At 41.0% G+C, this 16,097-nt stretch overlaps 1 protein-coding gene and 1 long non-coding RNA gene across 4 annotated transcripts; one reads left to right on the top strand and one right to left on the bottom strand.

Moving 5' to 3' along the window:
• Nucleotides 1–302: 302 nt before the first annotated feature.
• On the bottom strand, nucleotides 303–3,016 carry LOC309349001. Its single transcript, XR_014159609.1, has 2 exons — nucleotides 2,389–3,016; nucleotides 303–480 (listed from the first exon to the last, which is right to left on the bottom strand). It is a non-coding gene; the product is annotated as an uncharacterized lncRNA (long non-coding RNA).
• NMI (N-myc and STAT interactor) lies at nucleotides 931–14,754 on the top strand. 3 transcript variants are annotated; one of them, XM_081873174.1, is made up of 11 exons: nucleotides 931–1,012; nucleotides 4,403–4,477; nucleotides 4,579–4,653; nucleotides 4,808–4,876; nucleotides 5,403–5,561; nucleotides 7,409–7,525; nucleotides 8,490–8,652; nucleotides 9,508–9,614; nucleotides 10,337–10,523; nucleotides 12,828–12,934; nucleotides 14,031–14,754. In XM_081873174.1, the coding sequence occupies exons 1-11, from the start codon at nucleotides 995–997 to the stop codon at nucleotides 14,232–14,234; spliced, it is 1,281 nt and encodes a 426-aa protein (XP_081729300.1). In that variant the 5' UTR covers nucleotides 931–994; the 3' UTR covers nucleotides 14,235–14,754. The 3 variants fall into 3 exon arrangements, with proteins under 3 accessions (XP_081729300.1, XP_081729302.1, XP_081729301.1); XM_081873175.1 differs by lacking the exon at nucleotides 931–1,012 and adding an exon at nucleotides 3,132–3,967; XM_081873176.1 differs by lacking the exon at nucleotides 4,403–4,477 and having other exon boundaries at nucleotides 946–1,012.
• Nucleotides 14,755–16,097: the final 1,343 nt, after the last annotated feature.

The raw sequence follows: 16,097 nt of genomic DNA, 5'->3' as shown, positions 1-16,097 counted from the left end.
CACAGCCCACACCTTCTTTTAATTTATTGTCTTCTATCATGGAACCCAAGGCGACGGCCTTGTGGTTCCCAGGCAGTCATCATTTCATCCAAGCCCTGACCAAACCCAGATCCATCCTGGTGTGCCTTCAGATCATCAAACATGATAAAGGCAGAAGCCAATGGTTTGTATTACTATAAGGCAGATTCCTATGTAGAATTTCTGTTAGGGAAGGGGAGAGGGTGTTAAAAGTTTTCAGTTTAATGTACGTAAAATGCTGTGTTTGAATGCACTGTAGTTAAAATGCTGTAAAGGGAGGCTTACCTTAGACAAAAGGTTCCACTATGGCAAAAGCGTCCGAGAAGGCTGGTATTTCTCCATTTCTGGAAACGTGAGCTGCAGAACTCTCACAGGAGGAAACTGGAACTTGAGAAGCCTTGGGGGTGCTTTTTGGAGATGACTGGTGGTAGTAGCCTTAGCAGGAGCGGTTACAGAGCAGCTCTGCAATGATACACAAGCTTAGGAACTTCCTCTGAGGCCACAGAGAGAGAAAAGTTTATGCATAAAGGACCGAACCCCATTGCTCTTTTGCAATGTGTTGTCACATTTATCAATTCTTGTTCTGCAGTAAAGCTTTGAGACTCATTCCTGTGGTGGGGAGAATTCCTTTCTACACATGGGCCAAAGAAAGGATTCCTAAGAAGCTAATAATCCTATTTGAGTGTGCTTCTGTGTATTTGAACATCGCATAATGGGAAGTCAGGTAAGCACATTCCTTATGTGAATGTCGGGGGGGGGGGCGGCGAGGAGAGAGACCATCTCCCATGCTCTACCTAACAGCTAACACCTCCACCAGTAGAGAAATAAAACCACCACTAATCCAATCTCCCATTTCCTCTGATACGAAAGTCATCGCCTCCGCGACTTATCCCCGCCCTCCCTGCACGTGACTTCCAGTCAAGGGGCTGCAGCTTTCTGCTTTCGTTTCCTGGCGATCCTCCCTTTGCAGCTGGGGATGCAAAGTTCAGCTCCTGTAAGTTGTGTGTCTGTGTGCGAGGAGAAACTTTTGGGACAAGAGCCTGCCGCGTTGTCCCCCGCCCTCCCCATCGCGCCCTGTTTCCTGTAACCCTACCAAGCAAACCCGCTTCGCGGAACTCTTGGTGGTGGTTTGCTTTTTTTACAAAGCGAAACTAAAAGTGGTTTCCTCTCGCAGCAGGACGGTGGGTGCTTCCGGCTTTTTGTTGGTCGATCTCGGGAAATATCTTCAAAATTTGAGAGGTTCCAAGTGCATTTCCCTGTTCTAATTTTACTCGTCTTAACTTTTTTTGGGGGGGGGGGGTCGCTTTCTGCGCTTGAAAGCAACGCAGCTGATCCACAACCCTGGCTGGTGAGGTGGAATCCAAATCCAGCAACTGATCTCTCCTCCCTTCCCGAGCTTTGCAGTAGAGACTAGAAAAGAGGGAGAGGGGGGATCCCCAGACTGGGGCCCCCAATCCTGGAGTGCCGCCTCCGCTGCTGAGCGGGGGGGGGGGCAGGAAAAGCGTGCAAGCGTGGAAAGGTCCTGTAATGAGTAAGAATTATTACCTTGAAACATTTGTTTCCCGCGGGAATGACACACGGTATTCTCAATTTCTACAGTTGGGAAGGTTTTGCAGTAACTATAAAATTATTTTTTGCTACACATAGTACTGTTGTTGTTTTTACGGTAATCTCGGTTTGCTTACAAGAGTGGCTTGGGAAATCCTGCCAGATGGGCGGGGTATAAATGTTGTTGTTGTTGTTATTATTTTTTCATCATCATTATTAACCATGTAAAGGAAGGTGTTATTGCTGCAGGAAAACAAAATGGAGAGAACGACTTGCCTTCCAAAATCACCTACCTAAAGGTTTCAGGGTTGGCAGTGACAATATAGTCATAGAATTAAAAGTTTATGCAATTCAGACAAAAACAAGAAAAGTGACTTGATGATGATGATGATAATTTATTATTTATATGCCGCCCATCTGACTGGGTGGTCCCAGCCACTCTGGGCAGCTCCCAACAAAAAATTGTAAAAGCACAATACAATATCGCATTCTAAAAACTACCCTTCAGATGATGATGAGATATTGCCTCCTATATTAGAGGGCTTCACTCAAGCATCTCATATGTTAAATTCATATGTGAGGGGAGTTTGGGGTTTTTTTTTATGTTGCCCTACCCACACCAGCCATGCCATCACCACACTCCTACTGCTGGCCACACTTTTATTAGCCATGTGAAGGGGCTGTTTACACAGAACAATATTTATTTGAAAGCTTTAAGCTGCATTGTAAATCATTTATGCAGAATAAGCTCTCTGACACACATCTGCACAATTTATTCGGGTTGCAGAATTGGTATTATTCAGGGAGCAGAATTTCTGTTACCTTGTTCAGTATTTGGATTTTCTTCATGTACGGCGCATTCCCAATGAAAGTCTTGCTTTGGCAGATACGGTATATATTTTGGTAAAGGCGGCTCCTCTGAAACACTTTCCAACCTGCAACTGCCTAGCTCTTTCGCCATCCAATTAGCTGTATGGCTGGAATTCACCTCAGGCTCAACTGAGTGGATCACTAATTCCCATGGGTGTACAAAATAAAAATATGCATGATTCTCCCCTCACATGGAGGAGTCCTCTGTGGCTACATCAGTAATCCAATTTAAATAAAAAAAATCATTGATTTTTAGCCACTCTGTCTAATAGCTATGTAAGTACATGTACATTTACAGTCTGCAAATCTCATATTGACCCAGGTTGCATGTGAAGCAGCTAGCTAGATTGATTGTTGCAAGTTAGCCATCTTGCAAGCTAAGGAGTCTCTAAACTCCAGGACTCCCCACCTAAGGAGGCCTGTTTATTCCTTTTGTTGGTCTTTCACAGGGAGCTGAAGGCCTTCTGTAGATGAGCCTTCAGCGATTTGTCTTCAGTCATGCTGATTTCTTATTGGATGATTTTTTAAAAAACAGCAACAAATAAATGCAAACCAGTGCAGATTAATCACAACTCTGTTGGTAGGAAGGGAAACTGGTTGCTACGGTAACTGCTAACGGCGCCTGTTTTTATTTATTAACTTTTTCATATCTGTTTTTGTATTTTTTAATATCGTTATTGTTAGTGAAAGGTGGAACTTATATTGGATTAATAAATAAATAAACACAACATAGCTCTGTGGTATGGGAACATAAACAAATGTGACTGGTAAAGAATATCAGGTGCTTTGACTGAATTGCTATTAAATATTCCGATAGGATGTGTCTTGTTAAAATAAACTTCATGTTCCAGTGGATTTAACACGTCAGACCTGCTCAAATGACAATTGCACTATGAATATGCACTGATGATGTCATCATCCTTGCTATTTAAAAAGTTTTATTTTCAGATGTAGTCTCTCCTCATATTCTTTACATTTATTCTAAAACAAATGTTTGCTTAAGTGTCATGTAGTAGTGGAAGGTGTTTTGAAAAAGGCTGGACAGAGCTTTGGAAATTATTCTGAATGTCCTTAACCGTTACTTACAAGGCAACAGACAGATTACCTCATGAACTTTTCCTGTCTAGGTTTTAATGATTCATATTGAATGAAAATCTATTAATGAATATAGAGAAGGTCTTTTCTCAGCAGATTTGTGTCACTAATCTGTGTTGGTCTCATGTGGATAAGAGCTTTTCAGTATGAATTCAGTACTTAAGATATCCTGAATTAGGGCTACTATAAGAAAAATGTCCACTGAAGGTTATTTTGTCAGAAAAGTGCATAACGAAGTAAAAATTGTGTCAGGGAAAAGGTAGTTTTTAATGTTCTTTTTTAGATGACCAGGGTGCTGCTGGGTTCTGTTCTGGGCCCATTGTTTCTCAGCACCTTTATAAATGACTTGGATGAATGGTATTGAGGGGATGCTTATCAAATTTGCAGATGACATCAAACTTGGAGGGTTTGCCATTACTGTTGAAGACAAAATCAGGTTTGAATATAACCTTAACAGATTGGAGAACTGAGCTCGAACTAACAAAATGAATTTCAGTTGTGACTAATGTAAGGTTCTGCACTTAGGCCAGAATAATCAGCTGCACAGATATAAAATGGAGGACACCTGGATTGCCAGTAATACATATGGAAAGGATCTAGGAGTCTTAGTATACCACAAGCTTAACATCAGTATGATGCAGCAGCAAAAAAAAAAAAAAGTGAATGGGATGCCCAATGTATGTCAAGGAAGTAAGAACATACACTAATGAATTGTCTAGGATTGGTTCTTCAGAAGCAAACTACAATATTTATTTAACTTCTGGCATTCATTGTAATACACAGGCATCCCTTTATTGAGTAGTCTTCTAGTTAAAAGGTTAAGGTTTGCCCCACCCTTTTCCATAATATGTATTTCTGACTGTGTTTGTAGAATATGGAGGAAAGTGAGATTACAGGAGCACTTGTAAATGAGACGGAGAATGTTAAAGAACCAGATAAATTAAAGGTAAGTTCTTGAAGTGCCAATGCAGTTCCATTTAAATAGCTTAAAGCTTGCAGCCCAGATATTTACAGAGGGTATAATTGTGTATTTGTACCGTTTCACAGAGTATGGAGAATGGTGAGCCTCCAGGCGCACTTGGGAATGAAACAAAGCACCTTGGAGAACAGGAAAAAGACAAAGTAAGTTCTGTCGCTGGTCCTTGTGCAGTTCCATTAAATAAAGATTATAGTTTTAATTTGTAGGTGTCTCCCACTGGATGGAAGTGAGAATTAAACCGGACTTATTGCTTTAATGGATGGATAGATTTGGTTCTGATTATCTTTTGTTTTGTAGACTACTGAGGAAGGCCAAGTTGAAGACCAGCGTGTCACAGAGGCGGAAAGGGAACGGCAAGAATGGGAGGTAAATCTCTGTAGGTTTTTGTGCCATTCAAAGATGGCAGCATGAACCTAATGCATAGGCTATGTGGAACCCTTTTCCAGCCCTTGGGTTGGGTTTCATTTCCATGTGAAGAGCCAGGGGCTGCATGTCACTGGTGGGAGGAGCTGTAAGCAAAAATGGGCAAGACCTGGGGCAAAAATGGGCGGAGCAATAGGTGTGACTCTTGCCTTTGTAGAGCAGGCTACATTCCAGCCCCACAGAAGCCAGAGGGTTCTATTCACCTCCATTCTTCTTCTAGGCAAGCAAAGAGTCATTACAATACTATAATAATATATTCCAGCCAGGCAAAAGCATTCAAGGAGGGTGAAGAGCAGAGCCCTATGACAGGTATGGCCCATGGCCAAAGGCTGGATAGAGAGCCCTGGAGGACGAGGGACCCAGCCCCCCCAGACCTGAGGTTCCCCACCTTTGCTGCCTGCGGCAAGCAACCACATTTGTTTACAAAGCCTTCCGCTGAAACCGTCTTGACTTCTCTTGCATTGCAAAGGAGAAGGTTGCCAAAGCTGAAAAGGAAAAGGCCGAAGCGCTTCTTTCAAAACTTGCTGCTGATGAGAAGAGGTCCCGCTGCCAAGAGGAGTTCACAAAGCTAAAGGATCAGGAAAACGAGGCACTGAGGGAAAGAATGATGGTGAAGGAGAAGCATCAGGTAATATAGATTTGTATTAGTTAGCTGCGTTTTTGCATCCCTATCCTGAGGTGGTGGTGTTAGTGTTAGACAAAATGTTGCAGTGGGGAGTGCTTCCTGCTGTGGATTAAAGCAGGTCAGCAGCAAATGTTACAAATTCAAAATATAGCAGAGTGAAAGATAGAGGCGGCTGCTCACATCGTCATTTTGGCCCCTTCCCATCAAGTAACGAGAGAGCCTATTTGTACTGCCACTATTTTAAGCAAATAGCCAAATAGTCGATATGGGGAGCCTCAATCCTGCAGCTTTCTGTGGCTTGAAAGCCCAGCATTTGGGGGCTGGTTCTGGCTAGTTTGCAGTGAAGGAAAGTTACTCTGCACATGCTTAGGAGTACAGTGGTACTTTGGGTTACAGATGCTTCAGGTTACAGATGCTTCAGGTTACAGACTCTGCTAACCCAGAAATAGTTAAGAACTTTGCTTCAGGATGAGAACAGAAATTGTGCTCCGGCGGTGTGGCAGCAGCAGGAGGCCCCATTAGCTAAAGTGGTACCTCAGGTTAAGAACAGTTTCAGGTTAAGAACGGACCTCCAGAACGAATTAAGTTCTTAATCTTGTAGCCTTTTCCCCTTCTGAGCGTTGCCCCAGGGTGAGATGATAGAGGAGTCAATGAACACCAGGATAAGGTTTCACAGAGAAAGAGTTTATTCAACTCTGCGCAGAGGCAGCCAGCGGAATCACTTCCAAAGGCTGGCAGGCCTTACAGCATGTTGGCAAGCCATTTTTATACCCTTCTCATCACCCCATACATCGTCATCCCTTTCCTTATCCGCCATAATGCACAATTCAACTCATTCGCCCTGTTAGCCCTTGTTCATTGGTCCCTGACCCCACCCTCTCTGAACATATGCACTTGCCTAGCTTGCATAGCAAATTCTATATAATCTGTTTAAGGCAGGCACCGCCCATACATGCTTCCGCCCAGGCCATTTTCCTTATCTTCTCTTTGCATGTTCCAAGGAGTGCTCCTGACCTTTATTTCACATTCTTGTGTTCTTCAATCTGAGGTACCACTGTACTCAACTTCGTAAAACTCTTGTTCATGTCCCAAGAGAGGTATTTAAACAGATTTGAGAGCTAATCAAGATCTAGATTAAAAAGAAAACGAAAAGAAAAAGATTTGGGAGTAACATTTTCACTCTCATTAAGATCTGAGTGTTTGTTGTGCGCTGGAATACTTTTTGATTGAGACACAAACTATTTTTAACAAGGACAGAACAACTAAATACAGCAAAAATCAAGCAACAGGGATATTACGACCCATTCATACATTATGGCCACCATGTGGACATTGCTGGAAGTGCTTCCACATGGGTTCTGTAGAGCAGCAACAGAAACAATTGTAATATCTGACTATGACATTTAAAAGGCCTCTATAGTGTTAATTTGGAACAGCCAGCCTCTGTAGTGCTTGGTTTCCTAAAGTTTAAATATAATCAAGGTTTGTCTGTTTGGGCTAGAGCAGTCTTCTCTGTCTTGGTACAATCCAGATGTGGTTGGCTACAATTCTTATCAGCCCCATCCAGCACAATGAATGGTCAGAGGTTATGAGGCTTGTAGTTCAAAACATCTGGAAGGCACCAGATAGGGGAGGCTGCGTTCGGACCTATTCTTGGGGGTGGACAAGAGTCTAGGAAATTAAATCAAGGGAAACTTTTATAGTAAATACTAAGCAATATTTTGCTTACTCTAACTGCTTGGTTGTTGTTGGCATTCAGTAAAACGATTACCTTTGAAAAACCATTTCTACCTCCCAGCATCAGCTACCTCCCACTGACAGATATTTAAATCTTCTCTCACATTCTGCAGGAAGAACTTTCCTTAATAAATTCAAAGAATACTGAGCTGAAAAGGGAAATTCAGATCCTTAAAGCTAGGCTTGCAGAAGAGAAAGCCAAATGTGGAGAGCTTGCACAGAGATATCGGGTAATACTTATATTTCATTGTTTAACCTCCAAAGGGACGTAGTTGTATTCAGGACTGTGGGTGAGATGTTGCTGGAACTGGGCTGCTAAGGCATAAGGGACAATATTTTAAACTATTCCGATTTCAATTTTTCCTGCTTCCTTGGGCAGGCTTTGCAACTCCTCCTTGTATTTCTGAATTTGTAGTTTACTACAAGTTTACTACACCCTCATTACTCCCCCCCCTTGCAACTTCGTTAGGAACAATTACTACTTATGTACTTAAAATTGCCTAACTTTTTACCAGTGCATTGTACAAGTGTGGCCAGTGAGCAAAAGAGCCCAGCTATATCAGACCAAAGGGTTATCTAGCTCAGCATCCTTTTTGCAAAGTGACCAAGCAGATACCTATTGGAAGCCTGCAAGCTGAACAAGACTAGCCACTGGCCAATGTTTCCCGGTCCTGTTAGAAACTTTAGGAATAATAATAATAATAATAAATTTTATTTATATCCCGCCCTTCCCAGCTGAAGCCGGGCTCAGGGCGGCTAACAACAATAAAACAGTACAACAGTACAACACAACACAACACAACACTCTAAAATCATTCATTATAAAATTAATTCAAATCAAACCAATGGCAACCATTGGGCCAGAGCTCCGCGAAGATTGCTGAAGGAGGGAGTCAGGCTGTGCCCTGGCCAAAGGCCTGGTGGAACAACTCTGTCTTGCAGGCCCTTGCAGGAAAGATGTCAAGTCCCGCAGGGCCCTAGTCTCTTGTGACGGAGTGTTCCACCAGATTGGAGCCACAGCCGAAAAAGCCCTGGCTCTAGTTGAGGCTGAACAAGCAGGCACTATGGGGCCTACACGCCTAGTGAAACCTTTCATCCAATAAGTATAGGATTTTGGGTTTTGCTGTGTTTTTAGGAACAACGTCATAAATTGTTTTTATCTTGTCATCTTCTGTTTGGTTTCTAAAATGCCAGCTCAAAAACGACATACCTGAGAAGAAGATGAAGTTTATGCGGCTGGAGAATATCAAGGATGAGAGCATGTATATGAACATAACCTGTCTTTTTCACATAGCGACAAAAATCCCATTCAGGCTAAGCCAAGGAGAAGCTCTCATCACGTTTGAAGAGGAATGTGGTAGGAAATGTGCATTCATATATATGAATGCTAAAAAATTTTTGGATTAAGCAAGCACTTTCATTCTTCTGGCAGGAAAAGCTTAGGACTAATTAATATGTTACCAGTCTGCTACTTATTTCTTCCTTTATGTCAGCCAAGTCCGGGCCAAGACATTGAGCAAACTGACCACATGACCCTGCTGTGAAGATATAACAGTAACCGACACTTGGATGCCATTTAATGGTGCCCCAAATCTGCCACCTTAGGCAGCTGCTTCACTCTTCTTTATAGGGCCAGCAGGATATTCATAGTGTAATGGCTAAGCTTTATGTCAGAACCAGATAAAAAAGCATTGACCTATAAAGTGGTCTGTAAAATTATTTAAAATCAGTACAGTCAAACCTCGGTTCCCAGACGCCTCTGTTTTGGAAAGTTTTGGCTCCCAAATACATGGAAGTAAGTGTTCCGGTTTTCAAATGTTTTTCGGAAGCTCCTGCAGCCAGTCAGAAGCCACGCCTTGGTTGTCAAACGGGAATCTGGAACGGATTACATTCACCTTTTGACATCATGGCATCTCAGCTAGGGACCAACAGGAGGAGTCAATAATTATTTAATAATTGTTTAAATGATATATTTTGCAGAGGGGGGTGGGTGGGGCAGAAAATCTCCTTAGGGGTTGGATATGACCCATAGCCAGCCCTGCCTTTCACACAAACTTCTGTGGCATAGTGCAAGCTAATTCCTCACAATTTTTGATTTCTTGACTCCCGTGAGCTTTTAAAACCAAATGTATATATGGCCAATTTTTATGTATGAATTTGTTCCTTAGTTTTATACTTGGTCATGGAAAGCTATTAACATGTTATCCTTCAGTTGCCCAGGGACTGATCCAAAAACACTGCCATAATGTGAACTTTGAAAGTAAGATGATAGCTATGAAAGCTTTGCCTGTTATCCTGGAGAGGGGAGTAACATTTGAGGTAAGTCAGTGACCGTGGTTTTTAAGTGTTATGTGTTGGTGAGTTGAACTCTGAAACAAAAGTTTTGTTAGTGGTTGCAATTCTATACAGTTACTAAGGGGTAAATCTTTTTGAACTTGGACTTTCAGAAATATGAAGGCCTGAGGAAAACAGGAACATTAATGAGAAATGTCTGGTTCCCCCCCCCTTTCTGTTTTTTAAATGGGAATTGTAAAATGTGTTTTTTAAAAAAAATCCCAGTGAATTTTCATTTTTTTTCTCTGCACATTTCTCAGGACTTGCTTTTGAGTAAATTTTCCACAGAATCAGGTTGTATCATATACATTGCAGACCTGTATATGACTGCTCAGAAGTAATCACAATTGAGTTCAATGTTACTTACTCACACAGAAGCAAATATAGGATTACAGCCCAAATCTTTTAACATATTTTTTTGCATAGTAATACTCTAGTGAAGCAAAATATTGGACCTATTTACTTACAGCCTTCTTAGCTTGATATGTGAGAAATGTATTTAACGCCTGATAGTCACAATGATGTTTGGTAACAAGTATAAGTTCTGCAACCTTCTGCCACTCATAATGTAGCTGATAGGGAGTGTGTTCTTGCCAATGAAACCCATGCTATGGTCATGATATGTTTTGGCCTTTTTGCTGCTATAAATGAACATGGCTACAGTTCTGGATTTTATTTCACACCTGTAATTTTGGATTGTTTTGCAGCTACATGCTAAGATCTCTCGAAAGCAGGTTAATGTTTCTAACATCCCATACCTAAACATCCCTCCGGAATGGATGAGAGATAAGTTGGAACTGAATTTGTACAAAGCTAAACTGGGAGGAGAAGTGCAGAATGTGACCTATGACCAGCAGTCCCAGATGGCCCTCGTTACATTTCTCCAGCCAATAGGTGATTTCTGAAGCATTGTGCAAGTTAACTTTACAAAATCTGATCCCCTTTTAAGTGCATTGCTTTTACTTCGACATTGTTCAGTTGACTGCAGATTTGAGCATCATTTGATTGTTGCAAAACTGATCTAAGATGAATTGACACCAAGTACTATCTCCTGTGTCCCCCCACTGGTAGACTTATAACACAGCCTATTGCAGGATTACTTAGAAGTAGCCCTATTTAGTTCAACTGATATTCCCTACCACATTCATATAGAATTGCAGCCTTAAGAATAAAAAGGATATCTAGCAATGTTACCTGAAATGCATTCAGTTCCAAACCACATTCTTCTGCACTGGTGAATGTTTTTTATTCATCCTAGAAAAGAAAAAGCAGATGTGCATTCCATTTTACATCTTTCTTATTCAGTAGTGCAGCTGTACACATTTTTAACCTCTGCCCTAGCAGTAACCATGTAAAAAATGAAATAAAAAAATTCCTTCCAGTAGCACCTTAAAGACCAACTAAGTTAGTTCTTGGTATGAGCTTTTGTGTGCATGCACACTTCTTCAGATACACTGAAACAGAAGTCACCAGACCCTTCTATATAGTGAGAAGGTGGGGAGGGGTATTACTCAGAAGGGTGGTGGGAATGAGTGATTGGCAGATAGCTGTGATGAGCCTGTTGACGACTCTTAACGACTGCAATAGGTCTTACAGGAAAAAGCAAGGGTTGAGAAGGTGAAAAATGGCTTTGACATGTATAATGAGATAAGAATCCAATGTCTTTGTTCAGACCAGGTCTCTCCATGGTTTTAAGTTTGGTAATAAGTTGCAATTCAGCAGCTTCTCTTTCCAGTCTATTTTTGAAATTCCTTTGTAATAGAACAGCTACTTTGAGATCTTGTATAGAATGTCCTGGGAGATTGAAGTGTTCTCCTACTGGTTTCTCTGTCTTGTGATTCCTGATGTCAGATTTATGTCCGTTTATTCTTTGGCGTAAGGTTTGGCCTGTTTGTCCAATATAGAGAGCTGAAGGACACTGTTGGCATTTGATGGCATACACAATGTTAGACGATGAGCAATTAAATAGTCGAGCAATTAAATAGATGAGCAATTTCAATCTCCCAGGACATTCTGTACAAGATCTCAAAGTAGCTGTTCTATTACAAAGGAATTTCAGAAATAGACTGGAAAGAGAAGCTGCTGAATTGCAACTTATTACCAAACTTAAAACCATGGAGAGACCTGGTCTGAACAAAGACATTGGATTCTTATCTCATTATACATGACAAAGCCATTTTTCACCTTCTCAACCCTTGCTTTTTCCTGTAAGACCTATTGCAGTCGTTAAGAGTCGTCAACAGGCTCATCACAGCTATCTGCCAATCACCCACTCCCACCACCCTTCTGAGTAATACCCCTCCCCACCTTCTCACTATATAGAAGGGTCTGGTGACTTCTGTTTCAGTGTATCTGAAGAAGTGTGCATGCACACGAAAGCTCATACCAAGAACTAACTTAGTTGGTCTTTAAGGTGCTACTGGAAGGATTTTTTTTATTTTGCTTTGACTATGGCAGACCAACACGGCTACCTATCTGTAACATGTAAAAATTATGCTTGGTTTTTATATCACTGTAAACAAGGGGGGGGTGTTTATACCCCAGATATGCTAGAAACTGTTAGAAATGAATAATAAAAAGATATATGTTCACTCAGAAGTAAGTCTTGGTGTGTTTATAGAGCGCTGTATGAATTGTTGTGTCCTTCTTGGGCATATTTCCTAGCAGGGTGGCCAAATAATATATGGAGATAAGTGCTCCTGCATCTTTAATAATGGTGTAGAAGCAGGAATGTCAGCAGTTATCGCTTGTCCCTGAATATCTTCATGATATTTGTTATTCTACACAACTGTTAGTGTAGCATCACTCTCTGGCTACCCTTGTTCCTTCTGATTTCAGGCTGCAGTCGTATTCACACTGAACCTAAGATGAAGTCCCATTGAATTTAGGGGCCTACTTTTGAGTAGACATGACTAAGAGTTCGCTAATGGTGCCTCGTAATGGGACATTTAATCATTATGTTTACCTTACAGTCTTCGTATGCTCAATCCCAGGTAAATATACATAGGGTTACAATATTAGTCACCAATACTGGTTCCGTACAAATAAACAATTGCCCAATTAAAGTACATATTAAAATATTAATTTGGGATTTTATTCTGTATGAAAACAATAGGGTTTTCTCCCCCTCCCCCTGAAGTTCAGTACTTGGGATAAACTGTATTTCTTCATTACATTTCTACTGTTTTTCTCTCCTAGCTGCTAACAACATTGTGAGATATGGAAAATGCCCTTTCCGTACAGGTGAAAGGACTCATTTTGTCCTGGTTTCTCCTATCATAGAGAAGACTCTGAATAGATTTCAGGTAAATGGATCATACCCATGGGGCTGATTGCAGTTAGTAAATGAACGGAGACTTGCAAGCATTGCAAGTATTGTGCCACGATCCCAGTCTTTACTGGCAAGTAAGTCCTACTCAGTTCAGTGGCACTTACTTCCAGGTAACTGTGATTTGTAATTATAATCATAATAGTTAAAGCCTACTTGTCTCACTTTCCAGAGAATCCTTTTCTTCACAGAACTTAACACAAAGAGGCTGTGGTGTCAAGTAATGGGGAGTGAGAATTAAGAGCTTAGAAGCGTTCTGAGAAACAAAGCATAGGTTTGAGACCCTTGGATTTTAGCAACGTTGCCACGCCATGTTTGAGATCCTCAACATCACATGTGCGAATATAAGGAAGTATATATGACACGCCATCCAGAACCTAAAAGGCACTTTCATGATTCTTGGGCTGGCACATTTTTTTTTCTCTTCTGCTTTTAGTGATTTCACCGAGGCCCCACTTGATTTTTCCTAACAGAATTAGGTTGCCATTTTTAACAAGCAGCCAAAATGTGTAAGTACATTTTATTCTGGCTACTTAGCAACCCTACAGGACAACAATTGGTTTACCTTTAAAGTTAGACACAGGCATTACTTGCAGCACTCAAAAAAGACAAAAGAATTTATTATTATTTTTTGCATCAATGGGTACTTGCCTCCCAGTCCAAATAGCTTCAGAAGAATGATTTTTGTCTGGACCAAAGCAGGTGGAGGGGGGAGGGTTAAACCTACTAAATAAACACTCCCACAGAGGCACTACTTACATTTTAAAACATATGAAAGGATGCTTAGAGCAAAGAGCATCTAAAGTGACTATCTTGGCTCTTAAGGACTAAAGCCTAAAGGTTTTGCCTGCATAAGTGGGATTAAATGGGACTGACTTCTGAGCAGACATGGTTAGGATTGTAGCCAAAAGTACAGGTTTATAGTTTGTTTTAAAACATCAAAAAAAAAAAAAAAAAAAGGAAGGAAGGAAGGAACACATGACCTTCTAATACCAGTATTTTCACTCCACCAATTTATATATTCCTTAAATAAATTTGTAGTCACAAGATGTGGTGTGTTTTTCTTTTGTCAGATATATTCAGGGATTTCCAGGAGAACCATACTGCTAACAGGAATCAAGGCAGAAGATGATGATGATGATGAAAGTGTACAAGATATGATTGCGATCCACTTTCAGAAACCTAGAAATGGTGGTGGTGAAGTGGAAAATGTCAAATTCGTTTCACAAGGAGCCAAAGTCGCTTACTTTGAGAATGATGCAGAGAACGTTATATGACAGAGGATGAAGTTGAACTCGACTTTCCATTCTGCGAAGGGCTTCATAGAACAATAAACATGCTCTGTATTTTATTTTATTACACTGGATGGTGTGCCTGCTTTTTTTCTAAATCAAAAGTCATTTTTCACAGATAGGAAGGTTCTCCTCTGATCCAGCAAAAGTAATGACAAACAGTGCAATCCTATCTATGCATGTTTACTTAGAAGTAACTCTCACTGTTTTAAATGGGGTTTACTCTGAAATAAGTGTGCATTGGTTTGCTGCCTATGTTCATCAGACTGTAAAGAAGACATCACTAGGCAAGCACTGATTGATCTTAGCGCCACAATAGGAAACAAGCCCCAACAGAGATGATGGCTGATATAAGATGACCACGAGTCCTTTACAATCTCAGGAAATTCATTATATACTAAGTCTTTAGAGTCGAAGGTTCGTTGCAGATAGCTAATATTGGATCCTAGATTGCTGTTATGGTCAATACAATATAAGTGCTCATAATAAATTGGTGTGTTTCGAATAGATGCCTAGTGTTTTCTTTCTTCCTAGAATCTAATTAATGAACTTGGGACTGGATTAAATTATTTATTTCTCTCTCTGTGTGTGTGTGTGTATGCACATATGATATATGTGATATGATAAGATGTGTGTGTCAAATACATTATCTGTAATAGGATACATGTAGAAAGCAGAATCCAATTAAATTACAAATCATTGTCAGAATAACTTTCATTAGCAAAGGAGAATCCAAACAGCCAAAGTCTGAGTAAAGCCCAACTGAGGTATAAAATTATAAAGGAATAAGTCAACCTGGCCGCCACTGCCTTCCAATGTTTTTAGCCAATCCAAATTTTGATTGATGTGTGAGTTCCTTGGGCCCCAGACTATAGGAACTCCTGGGGTCCTAAAGAACTGTTTCTCTCTCCCCTTTAGTGCACTTTTTCTGCTTCCTTCATTTTTCTAGTCCTTAAAATCCCTTCCTTTCATCTTACCAACCAATACACATCTTTCCTCTGGTAGTTTTTGCCTGAGAGAAGGTACTTCCTACAAGTTATGTTCTGCAAATGCTACTATACAATAAAGGTTATCATCCACACTTTTCCTTGAGCCGTGTTTTGATCGCATTGTGTGCTGAATAATTCCCCAGGGTCTGAGAGCATTTCCTGTCTTTCTGGGGCTGTTCCTTGCTGCTGATGTCTATTTTGTTAACATTTAAAATCTCCAAGGAGCTTGAGGTGATGTCAATAGTTCTCCCCCTGCCCATTTTACCTTTTCAACAACCCTGTGAGGTAGGTTAGGCTGAGTTTGTGCGTGAGGGAAACTGGTTTGATAGACTCAGTCCTGGGACTTCTTGTGGAGAATGAAGGAGTTTTGGATGCAGGGGGTCCACTACACACACACCCATCCTGTGTCTGCTGGAATAAGGAGCTTCTTGTGGGCATACTGGGGTCTTCTACGATGAGGAGACCCTTCTGTCAAATCTAGCCCTGCCCCAGCCAGCAGACCTACAGATTAGAATTGCGCTCTCAAAACATTGCTCCAATTCACCTCTTAATACTTAATGTTTAATACCTCTTGCTTAACATTCCCACAGTTATTCCTATTCCAGTTTTGCATTAAAAAAAGTATTTCCAGAGGAACAAACCTTTGAAGCTTTTATTAAATAACATTTGAAGTGGAGCACACACAGATTTAAGGGACGCGGGTGGCACTGGGTTAAACCACAGAGACTAGGGCTTGCTGATCAGAAGGTTGGTGGTTTGAATCCCCACGATGGGGTGAGCTTCCGTTGCTCAGTCCCTGCTCCTGCCAACCTAGCAGTTCGAAAGCACATCAAAGTGCAAGCAGATAAATAGGTACCGC

This window comes from Podarcis erhardii (assembly GCF_964252035.2).
Source record: "Podarcis erhardii genome assembly, chromosome: 1".
In the NCBI taxonomy this organism is placed as follows: domain Eukaryota; kingdom Metazoa; phylum Chordata; class Lepidosauria; order Squamata; family Lacertidae; genus Podarcis; species Podarcis erhardii.
Note: the sequence above shows the minus strand (reverse complement) of the source record. Positions and strands in the feature narration are given on the sequence as shown.

What these genes read in the sequence shown, in the direction of transcription:
- NMI (XM_081873174.1), top strand. An exon ending in AGCTTGCACAGAGATATCGG is followed by an intron (nt 7,526 to 8,489) that starts GTAATACTTATA and finishes CTAAAATGCCAG; the next exon opens with CTCAAAAACGACATACCTGA. An exon ending in AGACTCTGAATAGATTTCAG is followed by an intron (nt 12,935 to 14,030) that starts GTAAATGGATCA and finishes TTCTTTTGTCAG; the next exon opens with ATATATTCAGGGATTTCCAG.